At 33.7% G+C, this 18,043-nt stretch overlaps 1 protein-coding gene across 1 annotated transcript; it reads right to left on the minus strand.

The window, feature by feature from the left end:
- Window positions 1-3,083: 3,083 nt before the first annotated feature.
- LOC133202252 (1-deoxyxylulose-5-phosphate synthase YajO-like) lies at window positions 3,084-14,262 on the minus strand. Its single transcript, XM_061338047.1, has 8 exons — window positions 14,121-14,262; window positions 10,798-10,860; window positions 8,442-8,627; window positions 6,400-6,558; window positions 5,878-6,056; window positions 5,446-5,497; window positions 4,707-4,868; window positions 3,084-3,606 (listed from the first exon to the last, which is right to left on the minus strand). Exons 1-8 carry the CDS (start codon window positions 14,238-14,240, stop codon window positions 3,511-3,513), a joined length of 1,017 nt encoding a protein of 338 aa, XP_061194031.1. The 5' UTR covers window positions 14,241-14,262; the 3' UTR covers window positions 3,084-3,510.
- Window positions 14,263-18,043: the final 3,781 nt, after the last annotated feature.

Consider the following 18,043-nt stretch of genomic DNA (forward strand, 5'->3'; position numbering starts at 1 on the left):
TGGAGAGCTGCAAATTTTGTCCTATACTCGGCACTTACGGCCATTGAGCAGTGAGGGATCTTTTTCGTGCCAGCACCTACTGCTGGCACGGGACCTCGGTTTATACGGTCTCATCCGAAGGACCGGTCTCCACGTCCCACAGTGGGATTCGAACCCGCGACGTAAGGATCAACTCCTTACTCCGCGACTCTAGAGCAGACGCTCTAACCACTGCGCCACGCGGGCGACTGTAATGTATTATGTACAATGTACATGATTTAGTTTGACAAAAACAGATGGGTCAAGCGAGTGATTCACAAAAATAAGAATTGAAGCTTTAAATTTTTTTAAAAAAAAAAGACGACCTAAAGGGAAATTTTAAATTTGATTTTCAAATATAAACCTTATTTTACAACAAGAGGCCCAAAGGCCTTAATGGTCACCTGAGTATGATACAACAATTTAGAAGTTAAATACACTGATAGTTGAAGCTTAATGTTGCCCTAAAGCAAGAGAAGTAGAAAGTATTCAGTATCAACTCATAAATTAAGTTCTAATCTGTCCCCCACTTAACACTATGCAGACTATTAACAAACTATTTGACTAGTGCTTCTGTACTATTTATAAACCCATATTAAGACCCCTAGCATTGACCTCTCTTATGGTCTTTGAAGAACTTTTAATAAGATAAGTTATTTTTGTCTCATTTTTATTTATCTATTACTTACAGGTCCACCTGTTTATTAAATCTAAGAAAGTACTTTTTTAATTATACGATAAACATTCTTGCATAATTATCTTATTCTATTAACCTTTCAAATACATTATTTACAATGATTAATTATCAAAGGTGAATGGAAAAGGGGAATAACTTCTCTCAGTAGAATACAAATTAATAGAGCCCTGCCCAGGACCAGAATGCTTAGACCAATGGTCCAGATGTTTAAAAATCTGGTAGAAATACGCTTACTCATATCATTTAAACTTTTACTCAGTTTGCTTCCAATATGCCCAGAAGCAGAGAAGAATTTCACAGGTACAATGCATTTTCACTACAGATTCAACAAAGCCTTACCCTAACACCAGAACCCAAGACCAAGGGTCAAGAAATTTACAAATTTGGAAGAGTTACCCTCATCATCATAACTATGGACTTCAAAGAATGAACAATTTTCCACTATATTATCAAAAGCCCCCCCCCCCCCTTCGTTATGCCAGAACCCCTGACCCTAGGACCACAAGATTTAAAAATTCTGTTCGAAGCTCCCATTTTCATCATAGCTAAGCAATTTATTTATCAGCTCAACACTAAGGAGCAGACAGGATTAATTAATGATTAATAGAATTAATGCTTTTTCACTATATAATCAATAGAGCCCCCCCCCCCCCCCCCAAGAACCCCAAAAACTGAGGCCATATATTTAAAAATTTTGGAAGAGGCATCCTTGTCTATCATAATCATGCACTTAGTTTGTTTATATAATCTCCAGTAGCAGAGAAGATTTTCAAAGAATCAGTGCATTTTCACTATATAATCAATAGAGCCCCGCCCTAACACCAGAACCCCTGACCCTGGGGCCAAGAAATTCACAATTTTTGAAAAGGCATCCTTATGCATCATAACCATGTACTTAGTTTGTTTAAATAATACCCAGGAGCAGAGAAGATTTTCAAAGAATTAAAGCATTTTCCCTATATAATCAATATAGCCCCGCCCTAACTCCAGAACCCCTGTCCCAGGGGCCATGGCTTTCACAATTCTGGAGGAGGCCCACCTCCTCATCATAACCATGTACTTAGTTTATCACCTTAATGCCCAGGAGCAGAGGAGAAGATTTTCAAAGAATTAATGCATTTTCACCATATAGTCGAAAGAGCCCTGCCCTAACACCAGAACCCCTAACCCTGGGGCCATGAAATTCACAATTTTGAAAGAGGTACTCTTGCTCATCATAACTATGTACTTAGTTACTTTATTTAATATCCAGAAGCAGAGAAGAAGATTTTCAAAGAATTAATGCATTTTCACTATATAATCTATAGAGCCCCGCCCTAACACCAGAACCCCTGACCCTGGGGCCATGAAATTCACAATTTTTGAAAAGGCACTTTTGCTCATCATAACTATGTACTTAGTTACTTTATTTAATACCCAGGAGCAAAGAAGAAGATTTTCAAAGAATTAATGCTTTTTCGCTATATAATCTATAGAGCCCCGCCCTAACACCAGAACCCCTGACCCTGGGGCCATGAATTTCACAATTTTGGAAGAAGCACTCCTGCTCATCATAACTATGTACTTAGTTCCTTTATTTAATACCCAGGAGCAGAGAAGAAGATTTTCAAAGAAATAATGCATTTTCACTATATAATCAATAGAGCCCCGCCCTAACACCAGAACCCCTGACCCTGGGGCCATGAATTTCACAATTTTGGAAGAGGCACTCTTGCTCATCATAACTATGTACATTAATTTACTTAGTAACTTTATTTAATACCCAGGAGCAGAGAAGAAGATTTTCAAAGAAATAATGCACTTTCACTATATGATCTATATAGCCCCACCCTGGGGCCAGAACCCCTGACCCTGGGGCCATGAATTTCACAATTTTGGTAGAAGGCTCAATGCTTATTACAATGATGTCAACAGTTTGACTGCTTGATGTCCAGGAGTACAGAAGAAGATTTTTAAAGATTGCATTATTTTTGGTGGTTTTAGCCCCACCCCTCAGGCCCCAGGGGGGCAGGGACCATGAAATTCAAAATTTTTGTCCCCCTTCACCCATAGATGCTATATACCAAATTTGGCTGAAATTGGTTGAGCGGTTCCAGAGAAGAAGCTAAAAATGTCCAAAAGTTTACGACCGACGAACGACGTACGACGACAGACAAAAACGGATAGCAATAGGTCACCTGAGTAAACTCAAACTAAAAATGTTTAAAAGTGTTGAGATTAATATGGACCCTATTAAAAGTATGCATAAAATAATTTTTTTATACAAGTAAATCTAGCCATTTTGGGACTAATTAAAATAAGTATTCAGTGTATCAAGAGTTACTGTCCCTTGTTGAGGGATTCACATAATTCGATATGAACACTTCACTTGACAATTAAATCACATTTATTCATTTCAATATTCTTAATGATCAACATTGAAAAATTACAATCCATTTATAACATCACCAAAATCAATGAATGATTCCCAGCTAATTAGCCTACTTATTAAAAGGAAACAATTTTTTTCATTCTTAAAAATTAGAAAACCCAATTTCTTCATGATTCAGTTTTCTACATTAACATGTACAAGTGCACAAGTTGAGTCCAATTACTACATGTATATTGTAAAAAAAAATTAAAATATAAATTCTTAATCACAAATCTTAAATTTACTGGTTTAACAATCAGATGTAAATAATACTGCTCATTACAACTCAAATGCCATTCAGAATTCCCTCTACCTATACAACTAAACTGCGTAAACATAAAATGATTAAGAATTTCCCGAGTGCTAGACTATATATAGAGTCCAATCATTCACAGCGGTCGGGGTGAGCCCATTGGTCGATGGAGTTCCCTATCTTCTTCTTCACAGCCTCTGTAGCATCAGTCAGCTCCTGGATGACATTCTACAAGATAATTAATAAATTGAATTAATTCTACAAGATAATTAATAATTCAAGTTAATTCAACAAGATAATTAATAAATTGAATTAATTCTACAAGATAATTAATAATTCTAGTTAATTCTACAAGATAATTAATAGTTTTTGTTAATTGTTAATAATTTTGATTAATTATTCAAGACAAATAATAATATTAACTTTATTATATTAATAATTAATAATAAATATTTTATAATATTAATTCTATAAGACAATAATTTCTGTTAATTCTTAAAAACAATTAATAATCTGAGTTAAATCCACAAAGAATAAGCTATACATAAACTTCATCTCTTTTTGTTGTAACTGTGAGGGTACATGTACAGTATATTAAGTAAATTCAACATTTTGATGGAGACGCAAAACAGTTACGGTGAAACACGACGTCTCCATCTATAAGGACCTTGATTTAAAAATAGACTTATCAAAATAATATTTGAATAAATATAACACTGAATACAAAAACAAAATTTTCATCACATTGTCTATTTTTGGACATTATTCAAATATGCAATTTTAAAACAAGTTCATTAAAAAAATAAATTGAATGAAAATCTGAAATTTAATTTGTTAATCTAAAATTTCACTGGGATTATCTTTGGGATATGGACAATTTTGATGTAATTATACTGAGGTGGATCAATCACTAGTATTATGTCTGAGGGATGGACAATTTAAAGAGGATGGAGAATTTGAAGTAATTTACTTGATGTAATTCAATAATTTCACTACTACTGTGCAGAGATGGACGATTTTTATGCACTACCTGAAAGATGGACATTTGAAAGAGGATGGAGAAATTCAAGTTAATGAGTTCACTACTACATTGTAACTTGGGGAGATGAACAATGTTATGCATTACCGGTCTGGGGGGTGGGCTGTAATTTATCTATTGTAGGTCAATAATTTCATTACATGTACTACCTTAAGGAGATTGACAATTTTATGCATTACCTGTCTGGGGGGTGGGGCTGTACCTGAGGTAGGACAATGGTTTCACTACTACCTTGGGGAGATGGACAATTTTATGTATTTCCTATCTGGAGGGTAAGGCTGTAATTTACCTGAGGTAGGTCAATAATTTCACAGTTTTCCACCATTTGTTCTGGAGTCCTAGCTCCCACTATGGCTACAGGGACATTCGGCTGGTTAAGCAGCCAGGATAATGCAGCCTTAGACATAGGAACGTTGGCCTTTTTACATATATCATTCATCTTAGCTATTGCCTGAAAATATGAAAATAATGTAATGTACCTTGACCCAGACCCTAATCAGATGGATATTAAAAGATGTGTTTATACAGTTTATTGAGTTTGACTGGTGAAATTTACTCACCATTTTACTTAACCAATGAAAATCATGCATTTCTGTCAGTATGTCTTGTTTCTATGTAATTTTAAACACCCATTGTGCATTTTTATGAACATTTTTTTTTTATTTTTGGTAATATGAATAATGTAAACCCAAGTATTATATGCAAAGCTTTTTATTTGTGATCTTCCATTTGAAATCATTATCTATCAGTGACGACTAATTTTTGCAACTAAGGAAATATTCTATATAAATAATGAAGGAATAATTAGTTTGTGACGAGAAATATTTGTGAGTAAATCAAAGTTGCGAACCTCAATTATACTTCTCACACATGAATAAAAGTTGGCTTACAGTAAATGTTCAGTAAATGAATGACCTTCAGAAAGCTCTTTAGATGTATGACAGAATGTATAATTATAGTATCTGTAAATTATATCTACTACTCAGTCAAATTTCATCCATTCTAACATGAGTGGTCAGTCTAAATACCTCAAATACTTCTTTTTCAGCACCCTCTTGTCCATGTCTTGCTAGATGACAACTGAAAAATACACACATCATTGACTGAATATTATTTTCACTAAATTTGAAAAAAAAATTATGAAATCATAGAATTTGTTTAAAAAATTTTTTACATGCCTTATAGGCTTGTCAATAGAAGGAGATTGACAGAAAGATATTTAAAAATTTAATTTTTAAAAAGAAACTCGAAATAAAATCATCAAAAGGATTTAACATTAACTTCTAATTTCTACTGTTTTCCGTCACAGTTTGGTTGAAAATTCTTATATACTTGTATTAAGTAATTTGCTTTTCTTGAAAAATCTGAATTCTTTTGATTGAAGTAAGTACATATGCAGAGCTACGCTAACCATTCAGGAAATCGTACATTAAATAAACCCTAGAGCTGACTAAATCTACCTCTCTGGAGAGAAGAGTTTCCCTCTTCGTCTTCCGAGGGGGACGTCGTCCACCTTAAGGAACCTCCCAGAGAGCAATCCCTGCTGTAAAGGGGAATAAGCCAGGATACTGACTCCATACTTCTTACAGGTGGGGATCACTTCATTTTCCACCGACCTCCACAGCAAATTATAACCGATCTACAATAAACGATGAAAGAAATCACTGATACATGTATAAATATACACCAACCTCCAAAATAAACTGTAACTGATCTACAAATGTCAGAAATCACTGTTTAATATGTTGGATATGCCTGGACATTAACAACAGTTGGAAATATGGGATCATTTGAAACACTAACCTGGTTTGTGAACAGTTTAATATTGACAGACTAAAGTGGTTTATGACTGGTTTACATATTGACCCACTAACTTGGTTTGTGACTGGTTTAAATATTGACACACTAACCTGGTTGACGACTGGTTTAAATATTGACACACTGACCTGGTTTGTGACTGGTTTAAATATTGACACACTAACCTGGTTTGTGACTGGTTTTCCTCCGGCTTCCACAAAGTTCTTCATGTTGATGGGTCCAAAGTTAGATACTCCATAATACTTGATACGACCCAGAGAGATCTGTCTGTTTAGTTCTTTAACAGATTCTTCCATGTTCTCTAAGAAACTGGCAAAGTGAACCTGCTCATAATCAACAAACCATTGGTAATAGGGATGTGCGATTTTATCGGTACATGTATACCAGTATATCGTGACTTTAAATTGCGTGATAGGTATCATGATACAGAGACTAAAATACCGGTATTTCCGTAGTTAAAATTTCCAGAAATTATTCATTTATTTGTTTAATCTTTCAAATTACATTTACAGGAAGTGTAGAAAATGTTGAAAACTGTAAAAGAACAGAATCCTAGCTAGCATCCAAAATTGCTTGATATTATGTAAATAAGAAAAATGAAAAGAGTGCAGTTATGTTTTTCCTGCATTTTTTTTTTGGAAAAATTATGAATATTCATCTAAAATCATTGTAAAAGTTGCTTGTAAAAATATCATGATATTATCGTGGTAAAAAAATTGTGATATATAGCGAAATGAAACCTTTGGTGATACTCATGCATCCCTAATAGGTTATCAGAGATTACAGAGCTCACTTCAACGAATGTTGTCTTTAAGTAAGGCAAAGTCCCGGCCACAAAAGACTAATAATCTAGTAGAGTACATCCCAGGATGCAACTTAACCAAAAACTTCAAACTAGTCACTCATCTAGAAAATATAATTAAAATCCAGCATCTTAAAAAAGTTTCAGTGTGTTCATCCCTTAATGAATCATCCAAGCAAATTTGGTTCAGATAGGCCTTATAGTTTAATAGTAAAAGACCTACATCCAAAACTTTAACTTGTTCACTCATCTGGAATCTTAGGTCAGATCCAGCATCTGAGCAAGCGTGTCAGTGTGCATCCTTAGATGCATCATCAATGCAAGTTTGGTCAACATAGGGCTTATAAGTTACTTGGGAATGAACCTGCTCCAAAAACTTTAACCTGCTCCAAAAACATTGACCTGGTCATTCCTTAGCTGAAATTGCACCATCTGAAACCTTGACTGGTACAATGAAACACACTAGAAGCATCTTCCATGCATCTCTGATTAATGTAGGGCATAAAGTACTTAGAAAAGAAAACTACACCAAAAACTTTAACTTGGGACGCTGGTGACAAGGATATCACATTAGCTCCCCTCAACTTCGTTGAGGTGAGCTAAAAACTGGCAAAAAGGGACTTGTTCCTAATCAACAAAATACTCAGATGAAATCACAAATGAACTAAAACTGCCATTCAAGGTACATGTAACCTTCAATGAGTGGATTTTAAATATTAGCATGACATCCTTATGATGCAACTTACAAGAGTACAGGTTAGCTTCTTACAATCTCTGCTATGACTTGAACAATGACTTGAACAAGGACTTGAACAAGGACTTGAACAATGACTTGAACAAGGACTTGAACAATGACTTGACCAAGGACTTGAACAAGGACTTGAACAAGGACTTGAACAAAACAAAAATCCAATTGCTCTTCTGAGACACTTTTTTTCAATCAGCTCATAATCTTGGTTATTAAGGTTCAATGACACTTTGAAAAGAGAGATAACTCTAGATCTTACATGGATGAATGACTATTTTTTTTTTTTAATTGACAAGATAAAAGGCAATTTCTATCATTTTTTTAGGATACATGTATCTTGAAATTGTATGCATTTTAATAATGAATGAGATGTATGTCTGATACTGTACATCTGTATACTGAGGAAAAATCATTAGTGAAAAGTTCATTGTTAAATGAAAGAGCAGAGTAAGGATAGATCTCCATAATACTTGATACGACCCAGAGAGATCTGTCTGTCTAAGGATAGATCTTAAAGCAAAGTAAAAAAAATCTTACACCCCCTTCAATTTTTAAAAAAAAATGATATAATTAGGAAGAATGATAGAAATAGTCTTAAAGACAGTATAAATATGTACTGTATGCCATTCTTATGTATAATAAACTTTTGTTGTTACCTGCAGCAGGTCAACATAAGATGTCTTCAGTTTATTTAAACTCCGCGTGACAGCTTCGTCGATCTGCTGGGGGGAGTAAGGAGGAGTATTGGGTCCCTCCCGGAATCCAAACTTAGTAGCAATGACTGCATCCTGTCGACGTCCCTCCAGACACGCCCCCAGGACCTCCTCTGAACCAGCATACCCCTATGTCACATAAAAATTTTAAAAATTTAAAATTCATTATATTTTAACTTAACCATTAAGTCACATAAAAATCTTATAGATTACTGTAATTCAATATTGTAAATTAGTGTTTGGGAAATACTACATTTACATATTTCCAATATGAAAAATTTATCAACATGATGGGAATGTCCACAGTACGATGACAAAATTTGGATCAGTTAATTCCAGGCAAAAATGAATACATCTGCAGTACATTAGCACAGCCATCTTTGTAAAACAAGTGTCTTTTATTTCAAATTTAACAAGAGGCCCATGGGACACATCACGCTCACCTGAGCACTTTCACTAGGAAAAAGCAGAAATCAGTTCAGTATTGAAGTTTAAATATAAAATATAAAAGTGGTTTCAGGGGGGATGGGGGAGGGGAATGCTGATTTGAACGAACTTGAATCGATCTACACCACCTAAGGATGCTTTTGAATTAATATGACTAATGGCTTTGCTGTTCTTAAGAAAAAAATTTTATTGATATATCCTTTATATTCCTTTGTATAACTATGATCCCCTGTTATGGCCCCTTTATACTCCTGAGGGGTCATGATTTGAACAAATTTGAATCTACATTACCTGAGGATGTTTTTATTTTATTATGACCAATCACTGCCTTGCTGTTCTTGAGAAGATTTTTCCCATGTTTTCCTATGTAAATCTTTGATTGCCCACTGTGGCCCCACCCTACCCGTCCCCTGCCCCTTGGGGGTCATGATTTGAACAAACTTTAATCTACACTGCCTGAGGATGATTCCACATAAGTTTCATATTTTCTAGCACAGTGGTTCTTGAGAAGATTTCTAAATGATGCTATTAATTTTTCACTAATTCGTAATTTTCTCCCCTTGGAAGAAGGCGTTGCCCTTCATTTGAACAAACTTGACTCTCCTTCACCAAAGGATACTTTGTGTCAGGTTTGGTTGAAATTGGCCCAGTGGTTCTTGAGAAGAAGATGAAAATGTGAAAAGTTTACAATGATGACAAAGGACAAATTTCTATCAGAGAAGCTCACTTGAGCCTTCGGCTCAGGTGAGCTAAAAATTGTAAAAACTTTTAAGCTAAAGCCATTTTTGTAGGATTTTAATAGTTGATGTACATTCATTGCATGCAGTTGCATGAAAGTCCTATTTTGTCCTAACATTGGAGAAGAGTGGAAGACTGTTAGTCTAAGAATCAAATTGAAATACTTTGTACCATACTTCATTATACAGCTGTTATATGCATTATAATATTGCAGTAAAATGGATTCATTCTTTACATAAAAAAACTCAAAAATATATACAAAATAAATTCAGTCAAGATATGATTTTTTGTCAGATTTAAAAAAATTTTAAATTTAACTACTGTTACTGTGATACCAATATTTGTGCAATAATTGTAGCTTTACTAGCTTTGTCGTACAACAATTTCATATTCTGGAATATTTTGTTAAATTATATAGAAACTAAATCACCGAGTACCCAGTCTTAGTGTACCTGATTCATTTAAAGCTGCGCCTCGGATTGACAAAGGTTTTCGTGGGGTGAAAATTTTCAATGTTACACTCAACTACATGCAATAATTATTATATTATACTGAATGTTTTATATAAATACATATAACAGTGAACCATGCACGCATAAATTCTGGGCAGTCACTATTTTTGGGAATATCACCCGTCGTCAAGCAACGTTGATTGTTGCTACGCTGGAGAGCGTGGCTTCATCATTCAGCGGGTAATAGTGTTTTTTAACAAATGTTTCGTGACGAATCAGATTCAACTAATTTACATGAAAGTATAATATTATAAAATAAGGGTACATCAAAAAATGAAAGAAGTAATTGATTGTGCTAGTTTATGATGTCAGATGAGCAATACCATTATAGCAAACACGCTTATAATGAAATCACACTTAAAGCGAAGCCATTTTTATTTCCCTTATTTTCAAAACCTATTATGAATTTAACAGATACAAACTGAACAAATTAGGTTTATAACAAATCAATATTGCTGGTTCCTGGCACTTCATTATAAACATGAAAAAGCTTATTTTACCATGATGATTACTGTATGTATACATAATATACTGATAAGGCAGATCTCTTCTTGAAACCTAAAAAAAATATAACTGCTGAATTTAATTACTAAGCCCCTCACCTCTGCTGTGTCAAAGAAGTTTACACCAATCTCAAAACATTTGTCCACTATTGCTCTAGATTCCTAAAACAAAAGAACACATATACATATAATTATATAAGTAATACTGTAATTTAATAATATTTAGCATGTCCTATATATGGTGGAAATTGATTTTTAACAAGTTGGCGAAGATTTGATTTAGCACATTTCTTAATGTTCCTTAGTTTTTATTTATATATATTAGTGATGTACCGATTAATGGATTAAATCCATTATCTAATTGAAATGGTCCCCGATTATAGATTATTGATTATACTTTTGATAATCGATTACTCAAAATATTAGTTAAAAGCAAATTATTCCTTTGATTTTTGATTCATTCTTCTTTGAATCTAACTAAATCCTAAATAATAACCTTACAAATGAACCCAATGATACAAAATATTTCAAAAATATAATTTAGAAATCACTGCAGAATTTCTAACCAATTTATTCTTCATTCCAAAATGAACAAATATACTATTTGAAATTGATCAATTTTTAATCGAATATAGTGAATCAGATTTTTCCGATAATCGATTATGAAAAAAATCCTGATTTCCCATCACTAATATATATGTATATGCAAGACATTTTAAAAAGTATTGCTATGTACCGGTACTTGAATCAGCAGAAATTTCTTTCCACCATCAGGATGCTTCATTATTCCAGACAATTTGCTCAGATTTGTCCAGAGTAATGAGGCTCACCTGTATCTATCAGGATGCTTCCATATAAATATGACCAATCAAGGTTGAGCTGTTCTTGAGAAGAAGATTTTTAAAGATTTTCCTTATGTATTGCTATGTAAAACTTTGATCGCCCACTGTGGCCCCACCCTACTCCCGGCGGTCATGATTTGAACAAATTTGAATCTACACTACCTGAGGATGCTTCCATATAAATATGACCAATCAAGGCTTTGCTGTTCTTGAGAAGAAAATTTTTAATGATTTTCCCTATGTATTGCTATGTAAAGTTAACCTTTGATCGCCCACTGTGGCCCCACCCTACCTCCGAGAGTCATGATTTGAACAAACTTAAATCTACACTACCTGAGGATGCTTCCACATAAGTTTCATATTTTCTAGCACAGTGGTTCTTGAGAAGAATATTTTTAAAAGATGCCATAAATTTTTCACAAATTCGCAATTATCTCCCCTTGGAAGAGGGTGTGGGCCTTCCTTTGAACAAATTTGAATCCCCATCAACCAAGGATACTTTGTGTCAAGTTTGGTTGAAATTGGCCCAGTGGTTCTTGAGAAGAAGATGAAAATGTGAAAAGTTTACAACGACGACAACAACCGACAACGGGCAAATTTCGATCAGAAAAGCTCACTTTAGCCATCGGCTCAGGTGAGCGAAAAACAGCATTGCCAGGATCAGCATCAGCAAAGGATAAAACTAGCATTGATCTACTTAAAATCAGCATTGAGCCATTGACCATGTGTTGACCTACTAGCATCAGAGTGTCAATGAGGTTCTATTCAGTAAAAAAATTGAAAAATGAGCAAGGAAAATTGGTTAAATTATTCAAATTATACATATAAATGAAATATTATGATCAAATGATTACATAAGGCATTTTTATTGCTTTAAACTGCAATGCTGAAATTCAGATATCTACTTCTGGTAGCATTGACCTAATTATAAAACAGCATCAGGATATGGATAAGGATATGATCTGAAGTTATTTTTGGTAGACATGAAAAACATGATTAAGATACATGTATTAGTATTTGAAATTTCAATCTTTACTTTTTGCCTTTATTTATTATAATATCAAACAACCAGGCACTTTTATTTGCTTAAAAAATAAATTTTTTTTTCAAACATGATAAAATATTTAAATAATAATAATTTTTAACTAAGCTTAGGTTTTAATGATTGAAATAATAGTTCTAATCTCTTAATTTTAGGAGATTGATCGACATCATTGAAACTTGACAATTTTTTCCTATTTGAACATTCTGCTGAGCATTGCTATCTCTAGGTTTTGTGAATGACTGACCACTATGTGTACATTAATCTTAACACTGACCTAATTTGATATGTCAAAAGGCTGCAAAGAGACCCCTCTCAAGGGATCATCCAAGTTAAATATTTACACATCTCAAGATTTATTTCTGTATGTTCAGAGATATGACAGGGCAAGATAATTTATCTATTTTCTACATGGTGAAATGTACAGAATAAGCCTAGGAACATGTGGAATAAGACTGATACATTATGAACATGATAAATATAAGTTTATAATATTCTGTCAAACTACATACAGTACATGCACAACTTGATTACAGCATAAAAATTTTAGTGCATTTTCAGCATGTTTAATATTGTACTCTGTAACTGGAAAGGAGAAAATGTATGGCTGGACCTGAAATCAAACCCAGGTCCCCTGCATCACTAGTTAAGTGCTCTACTGACTGCGCTACCCAGGCTGATATCCACAGCCAAAACCATTACTTCAAGGCCATTTGGATAAATATACAATCAACTTTATTTCTGCTATTATCAATATTGAACATGACCAGGTTATGATTTCAAAAGCAATAAATATGAGGAGGATATGGATTGAAACCTTAACGTTTCCTGCTTAAATTACTAATTATGTATTACTTAAATTACTAATTAAGTAATTACTTGTGTCAAATGCTTAATATTTTTGTTCAAAATTTTGAAGGAGCAGTGAATTCAACATGTTCAACTGTGACTTACTCTTTCGATTAATATTCAACATGTTCAATATATTGATATATTCATTTGTTAGTCCCCCTCAGGTGAAATACATTATACATGTAACTGTGCCACAACACAATCTTCCGATGTAGACTGTCCCTTTAAACCAGGCCCAACATTTATCAGTGTCCTAACGTCACATTCTTTTCTAGGTCAAATCATGTAGGGCAAATGCACATTTAAATTTCTTGTATGCACAAAAAAAAATATGCATAAATAAGGGTTTTAAATATAGAAACTAAATGCTCCGGCATGTTAGAGGTTCACGGCGAAATACTTTCTCGACCTATATCAAAACAGCATTAGTGCTCAAATAAAGATTATATTTAAACACAGCATATTCCTTCTACCAGTCTATCTACTGATGATAGATTTACACGTAATCGAGTACTTTTTATGTTAAGACATAAACAGCTGACAACTACAACAAAACATAACAAATTATCAGCAATATCCTTGTACAATTTTAACCCCCCTTAGCGAGCCCCAGGCGACACTGTTCATCTTCTTTGACTTGCATTTTAAAGCATTATTAAACAAACCCGGGCGATGGCATCACCTACCTCGGGTGTTTGAGCATCCCAGTTGATGGTATTTTTACCCCCATTAAACTGCCAACACCCCAGACAAATTCTGGACACATTCAAATCCGTCCCTGGCAAAGTGATTCTCTTAGCGGCCATGTCGACTAGAAAATGAAAGTAAAACCGGAAGCTATTTTTTGTGCGCCATTAACGGAATTGGTAGATAATTTGTGTAAATTCTAAAATAGATAGATATTATCTAAATTAAACTTCTTAAATACTTTTAGTTTTTTTGTAAGGTTATATACACCGTGGTATGTGAAAAGTTCCTTTTTTTTGGCGGGGAGGATAGGTGCGGGTTGGGGGGGGGGGGGTCATGTATATCACAGCTGTTACGCGAGGTAACTCGTACGTACTTATGGAGATACAGCTCCTGTGACCTGTCCGCCACCCTGCAAGCGCTAGTGTACACATATTACTTTGTAGCATAAAAATTGATGTGAAAAATTCCACCGCCTTAACTCACCTGAAATTTTGCATAAAGCTAGAACAATTCAAGTCCAAAAATAGTTCAAGTTTGTGTAAACCATGACAATCGTGGATAGGGTGAAACCATTACTAACAGGTGATCAAAGATTTACACAGGAATATATGCGAATAAAACCTTTAAAATTGTATTCTTAAAAGAACTACAGTGACAGAGGAGTGAATTCTATATGAAAGCTTTATTAAATAGTATAGGTTCAAATTTGTTAAAATCCTGAACCCCCCCCCCGGGGGGGGGGGGGGTACATGTAGCATGGAGCCAGGACTGGCGTTCAAGGTTTTATATCGGAATATTATGTCATATGTATGTAGAAAAAAAATCTTCTTTTCAAGAACCACTGGACCAGAACAGTTGAAACTTATGTTAAAACTTCATTACATTGATAAGTATAGATTCAACAAGGGGACCGCAAAGCGGAGCATTCCTAATAAAAATACTATAGTTATCTATAGTTTACTATAGTTATAACTGTAGTATGAAAGTAAAAACTTTGATTTACTATAGTATAAACTTTGATACTTTGATTTATAATAGTAAAACCCGTGGAATTATGTTATTGATTCCCAATCTGACATTTTATGATATTTCATGATCAAAATTCCTGAAATTAAGCTTCAGAGAACTTTTGTAAGCCAATGACAAAGTTTGTATCTTTTTCAAAAAGTTTATTAATCCACCGTGATCGTATAGATTTTAAATGCTAAGTTTCTGAAATCTCATCAGAACAGAAAAATACACTTTGATATAGCAAAAGTGTTTAAGATCCGTCCCAAATATTTAAAAAGAGCGTAGAACTAAAACTTAAAAGTAATAATTATAAGGTGAGGTCCGAAAAATTAGAGTCCAAGGTGTAGTGCAAAGAGTGCCAGTATTCCAAAAGAGTATCTATAGATTCCAAAGAATAGTCGAAATTAAGAAAGAAAGAATGCCGTTTTCCGACAAAACAGGGTATGTATTCATGGTCCTGGATATAAAAGTACTTTTCATTGGCTGAGTTTGTTTTCTTAATTTTAAAGTACAAATACATATTGTGAGTCTTTTTTTTTTTTTTTTTTTTTTTTTTTTTTTTTTGTTAAATTTTACAGTGAATTTCAATAGATTTCGTTTTAATTTAAGTCAAAGCATGACTAATTTTTTTTTTTAAATCACAATGACATGTATCAAAATATCTTCAATTATTTGTATAGTTAACATATCACATGGTGTCTAGTTAGCTCACCTGGCTTGGATTTCTCGAAAAAATCTTAAGTTTTTACTCAAGTTCGATCTCAAATCCTGAGAAAAAACTCAGCTAAGATTTTTCTCAAATCGCGTTTCTCGAAACAAACTCAGTCAATTCTCAGCTAAGTTTATTTTCTTTCTCAACTGAGTTTTTTCAACGTCACATAAGCGGCCTTACTCCTGTAGGAGTTGTATTTCACACTCTAAAATATTTTCACTTTTACCCAGGTTCGTTCCGAAATATTATTGTTCTGGACCAAGATTAACTTTCCCTAAATAAAACAACTTGTAAAGTTTCAACAATTTATTATACAAAAAAAAATGCAATAATGAAAAAACATGTAATACCTGATTCAGGTGGAAAAGGTGTCAACCCTAGACCTAGTCAATGAGTAGATACACTACTGATAATATAAAGGTTTGTCATGATTTAAATAGCCAAAAGAATAAAAGAAGTGAAAGTGACCAATAGATACTTTTCATGCTTGACTGATAATAGAACACCGATAGCCAAAATATATCTCTCGATAGAGCTGTATTAATCTGAATACCTTTAATATTATGGAAAGCCAAAAGTGAAATCTACTACACTCCTTACTTCCGGTTATAGTATCCAATGTAAATAATCGTCTGCAACACCAACAAATGCAAAAAAATGGAAGAGAGGGTAGCTAAGACACCTCGCCGGCCCAATTGGACAGAGAAAGAAAAAATCGTTTTGGTTGAGGCGGTCCGACAGCGTGAGGACCGCCTCTTCGGGAAGATGAGAGGGCCGGGGGGTGTCAAGAATGCGAAAATTAAAGAGGAGGCATGGGTGGAAGTAGCGGAGGCAGTAAATGCGTAAGTATCAACACTTCTGCATGCATTACAATCATGTACATGTATATGCAGAATCAATAGATCTATGTCGCTTGAATTTTCTTAAAAAAAAAACGACTCGTGTGTAAGAAAATGGAGTTACCCCTCTTACTTGCTATAATTAGAGTACATACGCATAAAGGGGAATTCCAAAATTTTGGGATCGACATAAATTGTTGAGCATACAGATGTGGATTAAAATATTAATAATTAGTAATTCCTTTATGAAAGATGGTACTGGTAGTGGACTGTGCAGCAGTATATATGGTTTACAAGTGTAGATCATAAAAATATACGTTTCTTCTTATTGTTTAAACATGGGCCCAAAAAAAAACAAGAGATGAGGGTCATAGCATAACACAAATCTTAACCAGTGTTAAGGATGGATTCTTCTCATATTTCTTATAATGGCAGAATCTTGATTTTCTGAACACTCAATATTCAGACTGTTTACACTATTTTAACATCCAAACACTTTGGTGTCATCGGCCTTGATTTTCAGTCAAGGTCATTTGAAAGTCAGACCTAAAAATAGTACTTTTACACAGAGAAGTTTTGAAATTTATGCATATGAATAAATTTTGCTGACTGAAAAAATATCTTTCACCATAAAATTAAAGTTGTTACTTATTTTTGATGACTAATTCATATGAAATGAGCTGGTGAAAAGATAACATGAAATCCTTTATATTCAATGAATACATTTAATCCGAATTTTCTCGATATTTTTTCAAAATTCTCAGTTTTCATGAATTGACATGAAATTTCATCTCAATTTTTACAGTTGACCATATAATGTCAAATATTTAGATTTTTGTCTGATGAATATTCAAAGGTTCAAGATTAATTTACAAGGTAAAAAAGATATAGTAATCAGGCAAATTATTGAAAAAAAAATTAGCCCGAATTTGCTCTATACTTTATGAAATCTTCAATTTACAGAGTGTTTTAAATGCCATTCAATGCTTAATATATGAATATCAGAGGGACTAATATATATGCCTATACATGTATATGTAGTTATATACATATAAGTCCCTGGTATTATGTTATTATTGGATATTTTACATTTGTAAACTGAGTTTTGAAAACAACAAGCAAATTCAAAGAATGGTGGTCCCCCGCTTTCGATGTCTTAGTGGATGGGAGACCATTATTTATGGCATATTGTAACTGTCTTGTTTGTTTGTCCTGTCTTATCTGTGCATCATACAAAAAGACATAAATTATTGAATTAATAACAGTTATGGCAAAGAATTCAAAATCAAGGTCATGAGGTCAAATATCATAATAAAATCCAAAAGATCTTCTCACAAGTGATGCACATGTAAAAAAA

The sequence above is a fragment of the Saccostrea echinata genome, unplaced genomic scaffold, assembly GCF_033153115.1.
Source record: "Saccostrea echinata isolate AGI-Se365-2 ecotype Australia unplaced genomic scaffold, CSIRO_AGI_Sech_v1 ptg000046l, whole genome shotgun sequence".
NCBI classification, from domain to species: domain Eukaryota; kingdom Metazoa; phylum Mollusca; class Bivalvia; order Ostreida; family Ostreidae; genus Saccostrea; species Saccostrea echinata.